The sequence below is a fragment of the Thunnus albacares genome, chromosome 19 (assembly GCF_914725855.1).
Source record: "Thunnus albacares chromosome 19, fThuAlb1.1, whole genome shotgun sequence".
In the NCBI taxonomy this organism is placed as follows: domain Eukaryota; kingdom Metazoa; phylum Chordata; class Actinopteri; order Scombriformes; family Scombridae; genus Thunnus; species Thunnus albacares.
In genome coordinates this window covers 27,193,477-27,215,670 of record NC_058124.1, presented here as the reverse complement: position 1 = coordinate 27,215,670, position 22,194 = coordinate 27,193,477, and the positions used below count along the sequence as shown (strand labels likewise).

The 22,194-nt window shown below is 36.6% G+C and overlaps 2 protein-coding genes and 3 long non-coding RNA genes across 16 annotated transcripts in view; 1 reads left to right on the top strand and 4 right to left on the bottom strand.

The window, feature by feature from the left end:
* LOC122970550 (collagen alpha-1(XIV) chain) overlaps positions 1-22,194 on the top strand; it is a 220,665-nt gene that overhangs the window by 178,173 nt on the left and 20,298 nt on the right. The window contains exon 38 of one of the 9 annotated variants that reach the window (XM_044336728.1): positions 6,313-6,393. The exons of the other annotated variants lie outside the window; for them this stretch is intronic. Coding sequence (XP_044192663.1) covers positions 6,313-6,375 — 63 coding nt within the window. The 3' untranslated portion in view covers positions 6,376-6,393. Of the gene's footprint in view, positions 1-6,312; positions 6,394-22,194 lie in introns of those variants that run through there. 9 annotated transcript variants of the gene reach the window in all.
* Positions 1,189-5,616, bottom strand: LOC122970563. Its single transcript, XR_006399251.1, has 2 exons — positions 4,894-5,616; positions 1,189-4,027 (listed from the first exon to the last, which is right to left on the bottom strand). It is a non-coding gene; the product is annotated as an uncharacterized LOC122970563 (long non-coding RNA).
* Positions 6,329-20,670, bottom strand: LOC122970557 (natural killer cells antigen CD94-like). Of its 3 annotated transcripts, none has more exons than XM_044336738.1 (6): positions 20,117-20,670; positions 19,361-19,477; positions 19,174-19,239; positions 18,263-18,405; positions 17,264-17,385; positions 6,329-6,452 (listed from the first exon to the last, which is right to left on the bottom strand). In XM_044336738.1, the coding sequence occupies exons 1-6, from the start codon at positions 20,277-20,279 to the stop codon at positions 6,329-6,331; spliced, it is 735 nt and encodes a 244-aa protein (XP_044192673.1). In that variant the 5' UTR covers positions 20,280-20,670. The 3 variants fall into 3 exon arrangements, with proteins under 3 accessions (XP_044192673.1, XP_044192674.1, XP_044192672.1); XM_044336739.1 differs by lacking the exon at positions 17,264-17,385 and adding an exon at positions 6,977-7,098; XM_044336737.1 differs by lacking the exon at positions 6,329-6,452 and adding an exon at positions 16,514-16,732.
* LOC122970559 lies at positions 7,882-10,407 on the bottom strand. 2 transcript variants are annotated; one of them, XR_006399248.1, is made up of 3 exons: positions 9,398-10,407; positions 8,199-9,247; positions 7,882-8,108 (listed from the first exon to the last, which is right to left on the bottom strand). It is a non-coding gene; the product is annotated as an uncharacterized LOC122970559 (long non-coding RNA). The 2 variants fall into 2 exon arrangements; XR_006399247.1 differs by having other exon boundaries at positions 7,882-8,626; positions 9,143-9,247.
* LOC122970561 lies at positions 10,545-15,228 on the bottom strand. Its single transcript, XR_006399249.1, has 3 exons — positions 14,389-15,228; positions 12,863-12,984; positions 10,545-10,930 (listed from the first exon to the last, which is right to left on the bottom strand). It is a non-coding gene; the product is annotated as an uncharacterized LOC122970561 (long non-coding RNA).

Here is a 22,194-nt window from a genome sequence, read left to right as displayed (position 1 = left end):
ACAGAAATAAAACAGCTTTGTCCCATTTTATGAAGCACGTTATACAGCAGAATTCTACAATCATAAATTGGTTGGTAAATATTAAATTGGTTGTTGTCTGAACTGGGTGATATCAACAGAATTAAAGCACAATAATGTGCCATTTTGCACAAAATTTCCTGTACTAATATTAACAATGTTAAGATTATGAATACATACAGTTTCAAGGTGGCTCACATCACTATGACCACAACTGTGTCAGCTGATAAATGGTTTTGATAATATTGATTCTGTATCGCCCAGTTATGCTAACTCTCCATTCAGATACAGATACATCAGTTTGTTTCTGGCTAAACAAACATCATACTGGATTTACCATGACTGCAGGTAAACAGGGGAGAACTCTTAAGCTTGCATTAATAGTTATTTATTTTCATATTGTTTATTTGTAAAGGAGCATAACATAGAAGATGTGAATGATTCTCAGTCATCCAGGTCATGATTATCTAAGGAGGGTTGAATCGTTGGCAAAAGGAATTCTGGTGGAAAGATTAATGTGGGCAGAGTGGGCGCAATGACTACATGGGTACCCATGATGTGCAATGGTATGGCAGTGTTTCCCTTATATTCATTTGGCAGCGGCGCACTGCCGCTAAAATTTCAGGTGATCATTAATACCAACGGGCTACTAATGATTGTCACTCACCCACTGTGCGAGCACAATAACACTCTATGTTATTGTGGATTTTCTTTAGTCATCCTCCCTCTCTTCGTTCTTCAAAGGATATCTACATGAAAGGTACTAGAGTAGCGTTGCTCCGTTAAGGAATAAGACAGTGTGTGTGTGTGTAAGTGTGTGTAAATGTGCGTGTGTAGTTGCACAAGCACAGAGAGCGAGCGGCAGAAACATGACGTGAACGCGAGCGGAGCAGAGGAAAAGTTTAGCAGTAAGTTGTCAATCTGCCAGTAAATGTACAAAACAGGCTGTGTGTCAGTTACTAAATGCTGCAGCTCCTCAAGGCAAAGAAAATACTCATCTATCGAAGAGGATTAGCCCCGAAGTTAGCAACAACACGTTAACTTGACCAGGCTCACTTAAAGTGGACCGACTTCTAAGGTGGACCAGCAATTCTCATTTTAGTGTCAATCTCAGGCGCTCTTTAACAGAGAACGGAGAAATGTCTGATGAGTCTCTGTCTTGAGTTTTTCAAATGCCCCCAAATATGACCCCCCCCCCACCCGCCACTCCAAAGCAGTCAACCCATGGGAATCACTGGTTATGGCCTAAAAGAGCGCTTAAATGTATCCATTTCATCCTGTAACACTTTGTAGTTTTTGCTCAGGATGTCATATCTGGTCTGTAGCTCGTCTTTCTCTTCAGTCAGATTGGTGTTTCTGTTGTGCGACTGGGTGAGGCTGATATTGAGCTGCTCACGTTCTGTCATCAAATTCTGTTTTTCCAACGTGGCTAAAACATCTAGTCAGAAACGAATCAAAAAGCAGATTAACAACATAAATCTTTTTATTTACTTGCTTTGTTTTAAACTTGAATCTTTGAAACTAGAATTCCCCTGTTTTGGAGTCTATTTGGTGATAAACAAGACTGGGAAAGACCTCAGCTGATCACTGGGCAAAAGTGACATGACACTGATGAAATAATGTAAATTGGCATTAAGCTCTACAAATCAGGCAGGTAAATCTAAAAAACAAAACACAGAAGAGCTCATAGAGCCCTGTTTTAATCACACCAGTGCAACGCAGATAGATAACTATGAAGACATCCATGCCAGTGCTCTGGATGAGAAGTTAAATTTACTATTATAATACTACAGAGTTAGTCGCTTCACCAGGGGTTACTGTGTCACTGATGCAAATAATGACTAATAACTTCAACACTAAATTTTCACTTAACCTGTAACATATCTCCACATTTACTAAATGGATTTGCACCAAATTTTGCAGAGACATGGTTGTGTTATTTATTTATAAGTGCAGCTTTTTTTATTGGAGTCTTTTTTTACACATAGGGCAGCTTCTTTGGTGCCCTGCTTTTTAACATTTTTTATTATATACAATATATACAGTACTTTTGATGGCGTTATGCTTTAAAAAAATTGTAAGTTTCTCACATTCCGGTTCCCATCCTGTTGATTTATATTTGTACTCTGCTTTTAGACCGATCCAGAAAGACTCTAGTATGAAGGTAAATATGTTGCAAAATAAGAACTTTTAGAACAAAAATATGCACTTTTGTGTTTAAATTTTCACTTGCATTAAATATTGTCACACATGTGAGCCTAATTTGAAAAAAACAAAACACGAGAGCTTGTAGAAAAAATGTGAACTTGTATGTTGAAATTTTCACTCAGAAAATTAGATTAATGTTTACATCAATAAATAAGTAATAACAATAATAACAATAAGTTTATTAGCAGACTTCCCAGAATGCATAGTTTTTGGGTTAAAACTCTCCAGAGCCTTCTTTACTTTAATCTCAAGCCTTGGTGGTTCTTGTGATGGTGAAGAAAATGATATGATGAAGGGTTTGTATCCACCTCAGTCCCTGCCCCCGTATGTATAAGTTAACTAATTATAAAGTTATTCAGAGCAGCCTCACAAGTTGTCTCTATACTAACTCTGGTACAAATATAGCGTCAAAAGTAACAGAGAAAGCTTAAGACCTTCATGTCATGAAGAAAAACTGACCCTTTAAACTGAGAATGTAACTGCAAAACAAAGTTGTTGATTAAACTCAATATCTTAAGCTTAATGAAGTTGTTCTCCCAAAATGAGTTAACTTAACACTGTTGGTTTAAATATTACATTACTGGTTTTGCTGCAGAGTAGTTGCTCAGGCGTGTTTATAAGATCTTACAACACATGGACAGGAAGATGATTCCAGATGTCATCAGAAGACACAACACTCCTCCACACAATGCAGCACCTCTGAAAGGCCATCTTTGGGCTGGAGGATGCTTTTGTGAGAGTGGTCCTACGGAGGCAAAGCACACAGAGGGCAATGTCATTAAAAGAAAATAACATGGATCTTTTTATAATTCCCCTCTGTTGTGATGGCATTTTACTCAGTAGCTTCACTGCTTTTGTTTGTGGTTGGCTGACATCTGTACACAGCTGGAAAACATTCTTAGCATTAATAATGATGTTTCAGTCATCAGACCTTCATCAGGAAATGTTCAAAACATTGTAAATAAACTCACTTTATGATTATTTACTCACATAACAATGATATTGAATATTATGTTTATGATATGTCCCAGTGGCAGCATGTCTAAAGAGAAAAGGTGGGGGCCAAGTATGGAGCCTTGGGGAACAGCACAGGTCAGAGGGTCTGCTAAAGAGGAGGCATCACCAACCGCTAACCAACAAGTTCTGTTTGAAGGTTTGAATCAGTCTCGGGCAGTATCCCTGATACAACCCACTTTTCAAGGCAAATGCTGAGCTAAAGTTGAGAAAGATTCAAATCGGTCTGCGTCAGCTGAAAGTAAAATATTGTTTATTACTTTGATGAAAGCAGTTTCAGCACTATGACGTGAACAGAAACTTGAAACTTATCAAAGATGTTGCAATTATTCATAAAATAAACCAACTTTAAATAAACAACTTTCTCTAAAACTTTGGATAAAAATAGAGATGGGTTTACATTCTTTAAAATCCAGAGGGTAAAGTCTTGGTTTCTTGAGAAGTGGGTTCATTACTGTGTGTTTAAGACATGAGGGAACACAGCCAGTAGACAGAGAACTATTTACAGTGGATAAAATAAAAACACAGCTCCAAACCACAAGGTTTCATGCTTTAGGTATAAAGAAACAAACACAGATGTAGATCAGCTGCAGTTACTCAGGATTAGTGCTCAAGGTTGCTCAAATTGGAAAACTGAGTGAAACAAACTGAGCTGAGAGCAAACTTAGAGCTCAGACAAAAAGATAAGCAGATGTAAACAGACTGGAATTCTCAGTAATGAGAGACGCCCACACAAACACACACACATTATTTTGAATAATATTGACTTTCATAATTTCTCTCTTACCTCCTTCCTGTGACTGATGATCAGTGTCACCATCTTCAGTTACGTCTGCACTCGTAGATTTCCACTTCTCTCTCGTCCCAATCTGCTCTGTCTTCCTGAACGCTTCTGTTATATTTCACCTTTTTTGATAAATCTGGTTTGGCATATATATCTGAGGACATTTTGAGAGTTTTGAGACTTTTTAAGTTTCTGCTATAAAACTTAAATGTAAGCAGTACAAACATGATGAACTGTTGGGATGCTGCCTTCAGTGTTTCCTGACCAGACTCTTGTCTGGTTTCAGTGGAAAACTTTGAGGAAGTAGCAGCAGGAAAAGAAACACTGATAGATGCAGATCCTTTTATTCGTTTTACTCATTTGAATGAAAACTTAACTCCAGTTTGGTGGTTTTCTGAATAAACTATGAATTCATGGGAATAAAGCTGGAGAAAAAATGTTTTTCTTTGTTTAAAAGGTGCAAGAATTTGGAGATGCAAGGTTGTCAGTCAACCACAATGATTTGCATGTGTTAATAGATGCACCCACATTTATTCACAGCTTTCTTAAATACCCCACATACATACATATAGTTACATACAGACACACAGAGCAAATCAACAGCTCGTACAAAACAGGAAGTGCTACTTTATCAGTTACTTTATCTTGTTTTACAGAGACTCTGAAACTGTTTCCTACCACACTGTCATGTTTAATGAAGTTAAAATTTGACATGTGGTAAATTCAATTTTTTATTCATGCTGTGGAGCAAGGACAGTCTGTAAATCCATCATTTAACATCAAAATACTGTACTTTCACTACTGCAGGGCAGATCGCTTTGAGAATGATTGTGGTTGACAGACTACTTGACTGTGGTTGACTCTCTTACCTCCTTCCTGTGACTGATGATCAGTGTCACCATCTTCAGTTACGTCTGCACTCTCGTAGATTTCCACTTCTGCAGTTATTATGCCCCACCCTTGGTCAGCCCTATGGGGCGAACAACAATCCACCATGTACCCAATTTAAAACTCCAACAAACTATAATTGATACAAGTTTGTTTCCTGACCAGACTCTTGTCTGGTTTCAGTAGAAAAACTCTGAGGAAGTAGCAGCAGGAAAAGAAACACCGATAGATGCAGATCGTTTTATTCATTTTACTCATTTGAATGAAAACTTAACTCCAGTTTGATGGTTTTCTGAACTTCAATTAGAAGCCATTTAAATAAAGTATGAATTTGTGAGTGTAAAGCTGGAAAAAAATGCAATGATTTGCATGTGTTGTTGTATTTGTTTATACATGTAACCACATTTATTCACAACTCTCTTAAATACCCCACATACATACACATTCACAGACACACAGAGCAAATCAACAGCTCATACAAAACAGGAAGTGCTACTTTATCAGTTACTTTATCTTGTTTTACAGAGACTCTGAAACTGTTTCCTACCACACTGTCGTGTTTAATGAAGTTAAAATTTGACGTGGTAAATTCAATTTTTTATTCATGCTGTGGAGCAAGGACAGTCTGTAAATCCATCATTTAACATCAAAATACTGTACTGAGAATGATTGTGGTTGACAGACTGAAGTTTCTACTGCTACTATCAGGCTCCCAGTGTGGCTGGTTTCATAAGCAGATTCCCCTCGCCCACTACAGTGGGCGGGGAAATAAAATCCATGAATCAATAAATATAAAATCTGTCAATTTCTTTCCCCTTGGAGCCGACATGAAAATTATATTGGTTCAGTAAATTTCTGCTGACAGTCAGTGTGGTGAAGACAGTTTGTGCGGCTGCTGACCTCTCAGCTCATCAGGAGCTGCTGCTGACAGACAAAAAAATAATGTAATAATAATTATAATAATAATAATAATAATAATAATAATGTAAAAATGCTTCATTACAAGTAAAAGTAATCATACATAAGTCAAAGTTAGAAGCTAATTTTACTTAAAGTACTAAAGTAAAAGTACTAATTTTGTAGATAATCAGGCTGTAAGTGTTATATTAAGATGCTGCTTATGCATTGATTCATCAATATTAATGATTTACTTTGTTAAATTTATTTAATATATCAGATACTTTCTCGTGGGTTCACAGTAAGACTTTAAGAACAGCAAAAAAATGTAATTATGTTTGTTTCTTCTGACATGTTATGAACATTTAAGACTCGTGTACAGTTCATTTTCTCATGTTTGCCTTTATTAAGAACAAGATGTATGTGGACAGAGAGGGAATAATGACATGCAACAGGATTTAAACCCAGAACATAACAGTTACTTTGTATAAATGTAACTGCAGGATCACCAGGAAGCTTTCAGGAGACTTCTCTCTCACAGATCCATTGTTTGGATTCATTGCTAGCGATCCATGTTCCTTGTTGATCAATGGACACTGTGGACCGGTTCACAGGTGGTAAAGACTGGTCTTTTGCAAGGGCCCTGCAGAACAAACACCATATTGATACAGGTAACAGCTGCAAAATACAAACAAAGTCTGGACCGACCCTCTTATTCAGCTTCATATTTAGTTTCTTTGTGTTTTCAACTAGTACACAAGCCTACACCATAGAAGAAGAGGCAGAACAATCCAGCTTACTGAGCTAATGTAAGGAAAGGCTCCCCAGCTCTCCCAGCACTGTGAGAATTTTGTTTTTTCTTTCAACAAAGACAGTAGCACACAATTGAATTAATATGAAAACATCGGCGCCCTCATGTGGCAGCCTGATAGAGTGCAGGTTCATTAGGCTGAGCGTCTACAGTAGACTCCTGGTTTCAGGTTTGAGATTGTAACTTCAATATCAGCCACATTTTAACCTGAGATTGTGGTGGAACAATATATTACTTCACAAAATACTGATTTTTTTTTATTTATGAAATCTTAATTGCCTCCCTGCTCTTCTTTTAAATCCCACTTTTAAATGATGTACCATGATTCAATAAAAATAAAATGTAAAATATCTCACGTATAGAGAAGTGTTGATCCGTCCACCCATTTCCACTCCCACCTCTCCTGCCACTCTGAGGTTTTCACATACTGTAGGCCGATCCAGGAAGTTCCACCTTCATTCAGCTCACTGAGAAACTCCTGATAATTTGACAAAAAAAGCTGATGATTATTGCTCTGTGGATACACTGACAGTTCTATGGTAGTGGATTCATTTTCATGTTGTGACCATTTTATGTAAATGTAAATGTAAATGTAAACATGTAATAATATCATTAATAATAATAAGTTGTGTGTGGTATGGTGTTTCCACAAAAAACAAAAAAAAATCTTGGTTAGAAATTCTTAAAACAACATCTACTTCTCCATCATTGAAAAATCCAGAATCTATAAATATGCAAATATTTTTCAATTCACAAGTTTTCCTGCTGGACACAAGATGTCTCCTACTTCACTGAAAAGTCTATTCTCAGCGTTTGAGCACCAGAGGCTCCAAATGTTCATATCACAATTGTGTAAGTTGCATACTGGACCATGATTGGCTCCAAACTGGTTGTGATGTCACAATAATATGCATACGTACACGTCTTAAACTGTCTTAAGGGGAGAAACTTTCCACCTTCTGCAGATTAATGTAAAAAACAGCCTGAACGCTGCACATACAACATTCTGCACAGTGAAGCTCAAACATCCAACTGAAGAAACAACAAGAAAGATATTTTTGAGTGGAAGAGGACTTTAATTTAGTCCTTAAAGGTCCTTCAAGTATTTTCCAAAAGTCAATTATTTTAGTCCTTTTACCATCTCTAAGTAAAACTGGTTATGTGTGACAGGCAAAAAGCACTTACACACATAAACATACTGGCACACACATATTATATTTATAGTATATATGAACACACACAGTATGAAAGATATTCAACACAAGCTCCCAAATAAAAACACAGACCTTCTGCACATGCATGGAGTCACACAGTAAAGCACAAATAAACACATTAAGTCACTCACCTGTTCTTCTTTGCTGTGTACGACCACCAGGTCTGCTGTTCTGTTCTTACAGTCTGCTCTGCTGTCATCCCAACTCTTCATCTCAGTAGATTTGTAGTAACAACTGCATCGAAATCTCTTCCATCCCTCAGGACACAAACTCTCTTATTGTCAAACAAATATTTTTATGTCACTCTGTCCAGACGTTTCACTTCACAAAAGTTCACTTTTTAGTTTAGCATACAGTATATTACCTGCTACTTCTCCCTTTTAGGGTGTTTACTTTGAACTGTAGCTGCTTTTAATTTGTATCTTAATGTAAAGCTATTGTTAAGCTGAAAGTTCCACAAAAGAGAATCAACAACATAAACAGCAATTAAAACAGAACAACAGCGTCAAGTTGAACCTTGCCTTTAGCACATCTAATTTCTTAAAACATGTACACAAACAGAAATTTAAAAATCACAATATATTGTTTATGAAGAGTTATGTGCTGTAGTTATTTCTTTACAAACTCTGCAAAACCTGCTTGCAGGTCTAGTTGTATTTTCTGTTATAAAGCTTTTCGTACCTGCATGTTTGCCCTGGAGCTCCATTACTGAATCCTGTAACCGGCTATGATTGTTCAACAGGTCGTCATATCGTCTCTGCAGCTGGTCTTTTTCCAGAATGGCTGAAATGTCTTTTGAGAAGCGCAACAGCACAAAAAGTTGTATCTGCCAGTCAGACATTCCTACATTTTAATTTCTCATTTTAAAACTATATTAAAATCACTTCAGGAACATACCACTCAAGTTTTTGTCACATGAATTTGCGATGCAGCTAATTATTTCATGCATTCATGCTGCCTGTAATTATCACTTTGCATTGTAATATGTAACTGAAGGGTTGCAGGGATCACATTTGCTGTGGGGGTTGGTATATTTGTCCAACTAAGTTAAGGTTATTGAAGAATGCTAGTTCATACACTGGTTCTTTATTTTTTTTAGGATATTCTCATGTTTGTATTTTTCAGTTTTCTTCCCACAAAACTACTGAAGACACCCACTGATTCCAGGTGGAAAATTGCATGAAATTTTGATCAAATATATGGACATTCACCCATGATATTATCCAACAGAAAAAGCTTAAATCAAGACACTAAATAAAAACAGAGACTCAAGATATGACAGTTTGTATTAAAAACGCAATTCCTCACAACGTATGAAGATTCCAGTCAGCAGCAGAAGACACAGCACTCCCAGCATTATGGCTATCAAACCGCTTCTTTTGACAGCTGCAGGATTCTTTTGAGTGCGTGGTCCTACAGAGGCAAAATATATAAAGAACATTTTTATTATGCTTGTTTGAAGTTTACAGTTTACAGCTTACAACACCTGATAAAACCTTCCATAGTGAATGGTGACTCATGGTGAATTGTGAATTATCAAACTAGTCATTATTTCAGACTTACGGGCTGTTTGTGATCCGAAATCAATTTGATGCTCGCTGAAGATCTCCACCTCATTCTCCTCTCCCTCTCCTCTGTTTTCTTGGACATTTCTGGTATATCTCACATTCAAACTCAACTGTGGTACAGCAGGAATTTCTGTAGACATCTTAAAGAAGTAAAAAACAAACTGAGCCTGTTCAGAACCAGGTTTCACTGTGTGTCTCTGAGCTGAGTAGCTTTCAACACAGGAAGTGTCAGCTTGAGAAACCACAACCACAGATGCAAAGCTAAATTTGTTGCTGTTACATAGCAACCAGTTTGTTGATTTTTTTGTAAATTAAATTTAGACATTCAATGGTCCGGATGTTGGAACGATGAAACCTTTCAGATAAACTGTATATAAAATCTATTTGCTCCAGAAAAACATAGCTGTTGATTTTATTTTAATGTTATTTTGTCTTTATTTTCTAACAGTAACATTTCACTCAACAGCAGAGCTGTGTGCCCACATTATGTCTTTAAGTTGATAAGTATTATTATTTCATCTAGAATGACCTTAAGATCATGACCTTAAGATGCTAAGAATACCATTGTGCTGTTTGATAGAAAAAGGATGACAGAAAATCTTCCACATTGACACAACCTAGGCTCTTTGATAAATACTTTAAGTGCAGCTGGATTAAATGCAGGAGTAGCTTTGCACAACTGGTGACACACAGTACAGAGAATATTGGACCCAAAACAGTAAAGAGAAGCACAAAAGAACGTCCAAGATGAGTATGAGTGGGGGTAAAGAAATTGGTTCTCCTCCATGGACACTTAGAGAGTATTATCCTGTTTATACCATGGTCACTTGCTAACAAAATGCCATATGTCATTAAATTAAAAATATCAGTCATGCTCATATAAGTATTTTTGATCTTTTGATCTTCACAGTGTAATTAAACAGTCGAGCACAGATAACATTAGATAGCATTAAAATAACATTAGATAACATTAGATAGCATTAAAAAACAGAAAACACATTAACATTTCACAAGAATGCAACCATATTTTAGAAAAAACAATATTTCACAAAACACAGAAATACAAATGTTGTGTTTTCTGTTTAGCTGTGTTTTGTGAAATATTTGTTGTTGTTGTTGTTGTTTGCTTGTTTATTTTTGATGTGTTTTCCACCTCAGGGCCACTGTACCTCACTCTGTCACACGTTAGCTCTCCGTCGCTGTCTCTCTTTCCCTTTCTCACTCTTACATGTGAACCACATCTCTATATTTTCTGTGTGGTTTTCTCTCTTTCCTCCTCCTATTGTTAGTTGGTTTGGATGTCCAGCTTCATGCAAATATATGATATGATTCTGTGGTTTGAAACACAGTGTGTTTCATAGTACAGTAAGTTGTATTTGATCTAATTTGACAAAGCTGATCCCAAAACAAACCCCTCTCTCAACAAAGAATACAGAAAATCTATTTCTCATATATCCAGTTTATCCATTGTCCTTGTTGATTGCAGAATCCTGCAGCGTACTGGTTCCACAGTCCTGTTGTCCAGAACCTGTAGGATAAATAAATATTCTACTTTTTAACAAGGCTTAAACTCCAGATTATTTTCAGTTTGAAGTAAACTGATTAATCTCACCTCAAATATTCATATTTCTTGTAATGAATTACTCGTTTAAAGGTGCAGTGTGTAGAATTTAGTGGCATCTAGCGGGACGGACTTGGCAGAAATTAAATATAATATTCATAAGTATGTTTTAATTAGTGTATAATCACCTGAAAATGAGAATTATTGTGTTTTTGTTTCCTTAGAATGAGTCCTTTATATCTACATAGGGAGCAGGTCCTGTTCCACGGAGCCCGCCATGTTTCTAAGGTAGAGAACGGACAAACCAAACACAGGCTCTAGAGAGGGCCTTTCCCTTTTTTCGAAAGTTTTGCGGCCACCGTAAGTTTTCCTACATGCTTGGAAGGGGAGGGGAGGGGTATTCAGTTGATTGCAATCTGCAACCTCACCACTAGAATCCACTAAATCCTACACACTGGTACTTTAACACATAATTACGTGCTGTAAGCCAATATAATCAAAAGCTGTGAATTAAAGAATGAAAAATTGTTCAGTAATCCCATCATTTTGTGTTCAGTGAGAATTTTAAACTAGAGGAGCCAGTGAAGAGATTTAAGTATGGGGGTAATGTGAGACCATCTGTTTGACCTCATGAGTAGTCTGGCGGCAGCATTTTGGATTGTCTGCAGACAATCAAGAGCAGAGATACTAAGTGGAGAGGAGAAAAGTGTGTTACAATAATCAATGCAAGATGAGACAAAAGCATGTATAATCATCTCTAGTTCAGCTGTTAACTAGAACTATTGAACTAGAGATGAACTTCTTAAGTGGAAAAAACAAGATCTGGTCAGCTGCTTTACATGGGTGTCAAATGACGACGATTGATCAAATATTACCCCTAAATTATGCAGGTTGGAGCGGGCAGCAGATTAAAGAGGCCCAATAATAATTAAATACTTACTTACTTACATAATCACCAAGGCAACCTTTTCTGGACCAACAACCAGAACCTCCATCTCATCAGCATTAAGCTGTAAAAAACGTTCTGCCGTCCAGTCTCTAATAGCGTTAAGACAGTCTAGGAGCTTAGATAATCTAAAAGCCTCACTAGGTTTAAATGAAGTAAAGTTGGATATCATCTGCCAATAAATGATAAGCAATATTAAATCTGTCCCAAGGGCAGCAAATATCAAGAAAATAACCGGGGCCCAGAACTGAGCCCTGCGTAACACCACAAGACAGTGGAGAAGAATCAGACACAAAGTCACCAATAGAGACGGTGAAACTTCAGTTCGTCAGTGAGATAAGATGTAAACCAGTCTAATGCTATACCTGATATGCCCAACCCAATCACGTAACCTCTTTATCAGGATTAACACAGAACAATCACCCGTATCAGAGGACATTAAAATATCGTCAGAAACCGTCAGAGGAGCAGTTTCAGTAGAGTGCTGTTTCTGAAACCCAGACTGAAACTTATCAGTGAGTTGATTGGCCACAACCTTCTCTAAAATTTGCGACAAAAGTGGGTGTTTAGATACAGGCCTATAGTTCTTGAGCAAGGTAGGATCTAAGTTTCTTTTCTTAAAATGGGCTGGATAGTAGCATACTTAAAATAGGAAGGGACACATCCTGAAGACAAGGAAGAATTAACAATAGCTGATACTATAAATATAAGATACAATAAACATATAGTAGACAATGTCAACGAAATTACAAAACAAAATTAAATTGACTGTGTTATGGCAATTTGAAAACTCCTCACAAGTTATTTCATTTACCTCAGTTTCTGAAGAATTAAAGACATTGATCGACTGAATTCATTTTTACAACTTATTCAATAACGTTTTTACTTACTTATGACAAACAGTTACTTTGATGACACTTTGATAGAAACAAAAATCTTAAACAATGTCTCACATTTCTGCCAGTGGTGATCCATCCACCCATTCCCATTTCCATCCTCCTCATTCCAGTTTTTCCTGAGTAGCCCATAGACCAAACCAGGACTCTCCATTCATATTCAGCTCAGTGGCACATTTCTAATAGTTAACAAGAGACAGTAATCATTTCTTTGTTCATAATAATTCATTCTGTCTAAAATTTGTTGCAACTTTTCAGTTCCTCTGTGGTGCATAAATTAGAAACACTCAAAGAACTTGAAAACTGGCTCCTCTTATACACTAATCATTGCTACAACAAAGCCAAATATACAAATATTTGTACATGTGTGTATAAAAACAGCCACTACAGCCATACTGTACTACAATATATACTTTTAATTCTTAACACTGTCATGTTCACAATAAGCCACAACAAACACAAGGGGGATCCTACACACTCAGGACTGGGCACAACGGTATGAAAGTAAATACACATTTGTTATGGATAAAGGTAGAGAAAGCAATTTATAATGCAGAAGAAACTGCTTGTTTAAGACTGCGCACTGGACTCAGCCCTGCATTAAAACAGTGCATGGAGCATATTGTTAAAGTTACCAGTGAGACAATGAAATACAATCCAGCAAGTCAAGTTGGAGCTACAGATTAATGTGTTTAAAGACATATCAGGCGCCAAAACACCACACAGAGGTTTGTAATACTCAGACAGGATTTTCCAACTACAGAAAATTATCACGGTGGCCACTTTTTTATCATTCGTCACAATGATCAGAAGGTAAACAGGCGAATACAGCATTCACGTTACAAAGTAATCCATCAGGAAAGTGGGCTTGCATGTATGTAATTGTCAAACGCAGCACCTTGCTGGACGACGTTGCACTTCGTTGCAGCAAAAGTTGAAGCAGCTTCAATTTTTTTGCCAGACACCCCCGCGTTGTCATGCTGAGCCCTCTGCGTTGGCACCCCACTACATCAACACACTTCCCCATTAAAAAGGATGAGAGAGCTGCATTTTTTCATGCAGAACTAATATCAGAGGTCAGACCATTTCATTTTACTAGTTTATCAGTGTTCTTCCATGTTCATTCAAGTCATCAATTTCCATCAAACGGTTCCTGTGATTTTCTCTCTCACACAAATATTTGGAAATATCCAGCCTGTTTACATCTTGATCTGTTAATATTCAATCAGACACCCTTTTGTTCCACTCATGCTAACCCTGCTATCTTCCTTTTTAATGAACCTCATTTTTCAGGAACAGGACTTTTCAAATTCATTGCAAATGTGCAGTAACGTAAACAAAACCACAGTTAAAAAACAAAGGCTGAAAATACACAGGGTCTTAATATGAAAATAATATCCACAACCTCATGAAAGCTCATCAACAAAAGCAACAGGGAAGTGGACCTAAATGACTATATAGCAGGCAGTGCAGGTTGGTGTACATGCATATTGGACATGCAAATAAACACAAGCTCCTACATAAAAACACAAACCTTCTGCACATGCATAGACTCACACAGTAAAGCACAAATAAACACTCACCTGTTCCTCTTGGTTGTTTATATCCACCAGATCTGCTCCTTTGTCCTGGCAGTCTCTTCTGCTTTTATACCAAGTGTTCCTCTCCTTGGACTTATAGTAACAACTGCATCCAAACCTCCTCCATCCTTCAGGGCACCACTTTCCTAATTGTCAGACAAGTGTTTTAGAGACAGTTTTCATGTCAGTCGGTTTCAAATTGTCAAAAAGACTTGTTAAGTTTAACAAGTTGCTTGCCGCTGAAAATAGTCTTTTTCGTTACACTGTAAAATATTACACTGGAATTAGTGGAATCAACTAATCTTTTCATTAACTTAATATAAAAAGTTATATTCATTTCAAGTTAATTCAGTTTATAATTTCTAGATTTTGTCCTCAAACTGTTTTGGAACCTGACTTTCATCTTTATGCTTCTTGTTGTGTTTTTTCTTGCCTTTAACATAAATCCTCAGTCTCTGAATTGTGTGTTTAGTACACAGCCAGTAGACAGAGAACTATTTACAGTGGATAAAATAACACAGCTCCAAACCACAAGGTTTCATGCTTCAGGTATAAAGAAACAAACACAGATGTAGATCAGATGCAGTTACTCAGGATTAGTGCTCAAGGTTGCTCAAATTGGAAAACTGAGTGAAACAAACTGAGCTGAGAGCAAACTTAGAGCTCAGACAAAAAGATAAGCAGATGTTAACAGACTGGAATTCTCCGTAATGAGAGACGCCCACACAAACATACGCACATTATTTTGAATAATATTGACTTTCATAATTTCTCTCTTACCTCCTTCCTGTGACTGATGATCAGTGTCACCATCTTCAGTTACGTCTGCACTCTCGTAGATTTCCACTTCTGCAGTTATTACGCCCCACCCTTGATCAGCCCTATGGGGCAAACAACAATCCACCATGTACCCAATTTAAAACTCCAACAAACTATAATTGATACAAGTTTAAGAACATGATGAACTGTTGGGATGCTGCCTTCAGTGTTTCCTGACCAGACTCTTGTCTGGTTTCAGTAGAAAAACTCTGAGGAAATAGCAGCAGGAAAAGAAACACCGATAGATGCAGATCGTTTTATTCATTTTACTCATTTGAATGAAAACTTAACTCCAGTTTGATGATTTTCTGAACTTCAATTAGAAGCCATTTAAATAAAGTATGAATTTGTGAGTGTAAAGCTGGAACATGTAACCACATTTATTCACAGCTTTCTTAAATACCCCACATACATACACATTCACAGACACAGAGCAAATCAACAGCTTGTACAAAACAGGAAGTGCTACTTTATCAGTTACTTTATCTTGTTTTACAGAGACTCTGAAACTGTTTCCTACCACACTGTCGTGTTTAATGAAGTTAAAATTTGACATGTGGTAAATTCAATTTTTTTATTCATGCTGTGGAGCAAGGACAGTCTGTAAATCCATCATTTAACATCAAAATACTGTACTTTCACTGCAGATCGCTTTGAGAATGATTGTGGTTGACAGACTGAAGTTTCTACTGCTACTATCAGGCCAAATCTTGCAAAGGCAGAGTAGAAACACAGAATTAAGGCTGATTTAAGCTCCCAGTGTGGCTGGTTTCATAAGCAGATTCCCCTCGCCCGCTACAGTGGGCGGGGAAATAAAATCCATGAATCAATAAATATAAAAACTGTCAATTTCAGTAAATTTCTGCTGACTGTCAGTGTGGTGAAGACAGTTTGTGTGGCTGCTGACAGACAAAAAAATAATGTAATATAATAATAATAATAATAATAATGATAATAATAATAATGTAAAAATACTTTATTACAAGTAAAAGTCCTGCATTTAAAATCATACTTAAGTCAAAGTTAGAAGCTAATTTTACTTAAAGTACTAAAGTAAAAGTACTAATTTTGTAGAAAATCAGGCTGTAAGTGATATATTAAGATGCTGCTTATGCATTGATTCATCAATATTAATGATTTACTTTGTTAAATTTATTTAATATATCAGATACTTTCTTGTGGGTTCACAGTAAGACTTCAAGAACAGCAAAATGTAATTATGTTTGTTTCTTCTGGCATGTTATGAACATTAAAGACTCGTGTACAGTTAATTTTCTCATGTTTGCCTTTATTAACAACAAGATGTATGTGGACAGAGAGGGAATAATAATATGCAACAGGATTTAAACCCAGAACATAACAGTTACTTTGTATAAATATAACTACAGGATCACCAGGAAGCTTTCAGGAGACTTCTCTCTCACAGATCCATTGTTTGGGTTCATTGCTAATGATCCATGTTCCTTGTTGATTAATGGACACTGTGGACCGTTTCACAGATGGTACAGGCTGGTCTTTTGCAATGGCCCTGCAGAACAAACACCATATATTGATACAGGTAACAGCTGCAAAATACAAACAAAGTCTGGACCGACCCTCTTATTCAGTTTCATATTTAGTTTCTTTGTGTTTTCAACTAGTACACAAGCCTACACCATAGAAGAAGAGGCAGAACAATCCAGCTTACTGAGCTAATGTAAGGAAAGGCTCCCCAGCTCTCCCAGCACTGTGAGAATTTTGTTTTTTCTTTCAACAAAGACAGTAGCACACAATTGAATTAATATGAAAACATCAGTGCCCTCATGTGGCAGCCTGATAGAGTGCAGGTTCATTAGGCTGAGCGTCTACCTGGTTTCAGGTTTGAGATTGTAACTTCAATATCAGCCACATTTTAACCTGAGATTGTGGTGGAACAATATATTACTTCACAAAATACTGATTTTTTTTATTTATGAAATCTTTATTGCCTCCCTGCTTTTCTTTTAAATCCCACTTTAAATGATAAACAATGATCTTGATGTATCGTGATTCAATAAAAATAAAATGTAAAATATCTCACATATATGAAGGTGTTGATCCGTCCACCCATTTCCACTCCCATTTCTCCGACCACTCTGAGGTTTTCACATACTGTAGGCCGATCCAGGAAGTTCCACCTTCATTCAGCTCACTGAGAAACTCCTGATCATTTGACAAAAAAAGCTGATGATTATTTCTCTGTGGACACTCTAACAGTTCTATGGTAGTGAATTCATTTTCATGTTGTGACCATTTTTCAAGTAGAAATGTAAATGTAAATCATGTGTTAAAACATGTAATAATATCATTAATAATAATAAGTTGTGTGTGGTATGGTGTTTCCACAAAAATAAAAAAAAATCTTGGTTAGAAATTCTTAAAACAACATCTTCTTCTCCATCATTGAAAAATCCAGAATCTATAAATATGCAAATATTTTTCAATTCACAAGTTTTCCTGCTGGACACAAGATGTCTCCTACTTCACTGAAAAGTCCATTCTCAGTGTTTGTGCACCAGAGGCTCCAAATGTCCATATCACAATTGTGTAAGTTGCATACTGGATCGTGATTGGCTCCAAACTGGTTGTGATGTCACAATAATATGCATACGTACACGTCTTAAACTCTCTTGAGGGGAGAAACTTTCCTCCTTCTGCAGATTAATGTAAAAAACAGCCTGAACGCTGCACATACAACATTCTGCACAGTGAAGCTCAAACATCCAACTGAAGAAACAACAAGAAAGATATTTTTGAGTGGAAGAGGACTTTAATTTAGTCCTTAAAGGTCCTTCAAGTATTTTCCAAAAGTCAATTGTTTTAGTCCTTTTACCATCTCTAAGTAAAACTGGTTATGTGTGACAGCCAAAAAGCACTTACACATATAAACATACTGGCACACACATATTATATTTACAGTATATATGAACACACACAGTATGAAGGATATTCAACACAAGCTCCCAAATAAAAACACAGACCTTCTGCACATGCATGGAGTCACACAGTAAAGTACAAATAAATACATTAAGTCACTCACCTGTTCTTCTTTGTTGTTTACGACCACCAGGTCTGCTGTTCTGTTCTTACAGTCTGCTCTGCTGTCATCCCAACTCTTCATCTCAGTAGATTTGTAGTAACAACTGCATCGAGATCTCTTCCATCCCTCAGGACACAAACTCTCTTATTGTCAAACAAATATTTTTATGTCACTTATGTCCAGACGTTTCACTTCACAAAAGTTCACTTTTTAGTTTAGTATACAGTATATTACCTGCTACTTCTCCCTTTTAGGGTGTTTACTTTGAACTGTAGCTGCTTTTAAATTGTATCTGAATGTAAAGCTATTGTTAAGCTGAAAGTTCCACAAAAGAGAATCAACAACATAAACAGCAATTAAAACAGAACAACAGCGTCAAGTTGAACCTTGCCTTTAGCACATCTAATTTCTTAAAACATGTACACAAACAGAAATTTAAAAATCACAATATATTGTTTATGAAGAGTTATGTGCTGTAGTTATTTCTTTACAAACTCTGCAAAACCTGCTTGCAGGTCTAGTTGTATTTTCTGTTATAAAGCTTTTCGTACCTGCATGTTTGCCCTGGAGCTCCATTACTGAATCCTGTAACCGGCTATGATTGTTCAACAGGTCGTCATATCGTCTCTGCAGCTGGTCTTTTTCCAGAATGGCTGAAATATCTTACATTTTAATTTTTCATTTTAAAACTATATTAAAATCACTTCAGGAACATACCACTAAAGTTTTTGTCACATGAATTTGCGATGCAGCTAATTATTTCATGCATTCATGCTGCCTGTAATTATCACTTTGCATTGTAATATGTAACTTATTTTCACATGCACAAATGTGTTAGTGACAGATTTCACATCAGCTAATGACAGAATAATATGACTTAAAGTCTGCTGTTTCTTTTAAATCGTTCTCACCACTAATGTTTGTCCTCAGCTTGTTAGCTTCAGTCAGCTGGTCCCTTTGCAGAGAGACTGAGTTATCTGGTAAGAATTCACAAACATAAAAAAAAAGAATAAAGCAAATATATCAAATTTAAACAACTGATCAAGATTTTGAGTGACATTGAAAAATATAATATTAAAATAAAGATGAGATCCTCACAGAGGTTGAACAGGACAGTGATTCCGATTAGTAGCACGAGACACAGTAGACCCAGAATCACTGCAGCAATTGTAAAAGGGTCTCTCAGGACAGCTGGAGGATGACGAGTGTTTGCTCCTACAGACGCAAAGTATACAGACAACACATTTCGATATTGAACTAGAACTTTACTAGATGAGAACGATGGTGTTAGAAGTGAGAATGCAATCCCTGCAGGAAACTACACCAAAACATCATTTTCACATAAAGAGAGAGACTGATATTAATATCTGTTAGCAAGCAGCTCCTCAGGCATGAAGACTGGGCATTACTGCATGAGCTGAGAAATCAAACCACAACTGTTGAACACTACTGAAGTATCGGATTCAACAGTTTCACAAACAGCCGTTCATTACTTCATTTCTCCAGTTGTGGTGATTTTTTCTTTTCAGCTATGAGCAGCTATTCGATTTTTGTTTCTGACTGTACTGTGCTGGTGTTTTCAATATGCTTTATTTTGTCATTTTGCCACAGTCGACACACTACAGACGATTAAAATTAGCACGACAAGAAGCCAACAGGCAAACTCAGGAACTAGATTCAATTATAATGTCGTCAACTACTGTCGTTATTTTGGACAAATATGAAACTGAACAGACTTAGCTGAGTGCTAAATTTTAAAGACATGCCCACATACAAGCACATACTCACTTGTCACTTTTTATATTAACAATAACAAAGATACTGAACATTGATTCTATCGTATTTAATACTCACCTCCATCCTGTGTCGAAAAATCCACCCGATGATCAGTCAACGGGTCGAAGCTCTCGTAGATGTCGACCAGTCTCTCCATTCTCTCTCCTCTGTCCCCTCGGGCTCCTTTGCTGTATCTCGCGTTCATCAGCTCATTCGGCTTTTCATAAATGTTTGAAGACATTTTTAAGGCATTAAAAAAAACAACCGAAAAGTCTCTGTAGCTTTTTTTTCTAGTCTCGATTTACTCGTCGTACTCCGTTACTGTCACTGCATCGCTGTATTTCTGCTGTATTGCCGTAGTTTAAAATGAGAAATATAACTTTGTGCTGTATTCTGATGCTGCTTTCTGTGTTTTCTGTCTGGTGTGTCTGTCTGTTTCTGTGTGTGTCAGCCAGGTTTCAACAGGAAGTAGTAAAAAAAAAGATTTTCCTCTCTCTTATCTTTAGTTGGGCTTATGAAAGATCAAGTATAAAAGCATGCAGATGTTTAATATATTAGTTTATATTTTAGTTTAGTTCATTTTAATAAGTGAGGTTGTTTTTGAAGTCGTCATTCAAAAAACAGCAGAATGAGAGGCGATTGATATTGGGGGGGGGTTCTCACAGAGGTAGTGTGATACAGGGTTTTTTTTAACTGATAATGAGGTTAAAATGTCAGTTGTGCTGCTGTAGTTTGATGGATTAGATGATAAAGGAGTAGATTAAAGAAATAGAGAACTATTTTTACACCAATGATGGAACGCAACATCACAACATATAAATGATCAAAAAATGAACATGCAAAACATTTGAAGAAAATTAGAAAAAGAAGCTACGTGTCCTGATCTGATTGCGTGTCACAAAATGGCGTCCCGAAGCAACATATACTGACTAAAATGTTTTATACGGATGTGACGTTATCACCACTACTGATCATTTTATAATATCGGCTGTGACCCTTGCTTAAATGCCACCCTGCCCACCCCACACACCCCCAAAAAAATGTGAAATAAGCACAAGTTTAATAAACCTGTAAGAAACAGAGTAAAGAGTAGAGTTCTGGATTCATAGTTTTACAGGCAAATAGCATTTGTTTGGCACGATGAGCAGCTTATAACCTTATTTGTTGGTAACAGGATAATATCTGCCATGTATCGCTGTACCTTTAAATATCTCGTCATAATCTGAAATTTACCAGCTGTGCAGTATCTAAGGCCATAAAAACTGCAGCAAAGACTGTTTTTCTTGTAGTTGTTAAATTAGTTTAGAATGAATCGTCATGTCAGTATTAAAGTGTGCCTTTAATTTTGGCTTAATCTTTATTTTATCAGGAATATGTGCTTGTTTCATACGTTGTTAAGAGTGCAACATGGAGCACATACACACATTAGATGCTTGTGACATCAAAGAGCTGATCATATAAACCACCCCACCCCCCCCCCCCCCCATCATGTCTCAGTAGAGAACACACAATTTCCTTCCTCTGTAAAGATATGTATCATTTTTTTATTCATCATTCAAAGAGAAGCAGCAGCAGTGGTGGGAATATAACTAAATACATTCACTCAAGTACTGTGCTTAGGTATACTTTTAAGGTACTTGTGTTTTACTTGAGTATTTTTATTTTACATTACTTGATACTTCCACTTCACTTCCATTTCAGAGCATAAAGTGCATAAAATAACACAATGATGAGTTTATAAATTAAACTGCATGGTTAAAGATGAAACCAGTGGTTCACAAACTTTATGGTTTGTGGCCCTTCATAAAAACTCTTCATAAAAAGTTTTGTCTTGTTGTCATGTTTCAGATGTTCCACCAAAGCAACATTTCCCCCCTAAATTTCCCCTCACACAACTGTTAAGTTAACTGTAAAAGAGGTAAAATTCTACAATATTTCACTAAAACACAAAGATTAAAGAAGAGAAAAAAAAAATCCAAATTCATGTAGCATCTCACGACCCCTCAGATTTATCTTGTGACCCTCATAAAGCAGTTCAAACTAGCTCCACTTCGATCAGCTACAACAAGAAAATGCTGCTTATGTGCCAATATTCTGCAAAACAAATACTTTTACTTTAGTAGTTTAAGTAAAGTTAGCTGGTCATACTTTTACTG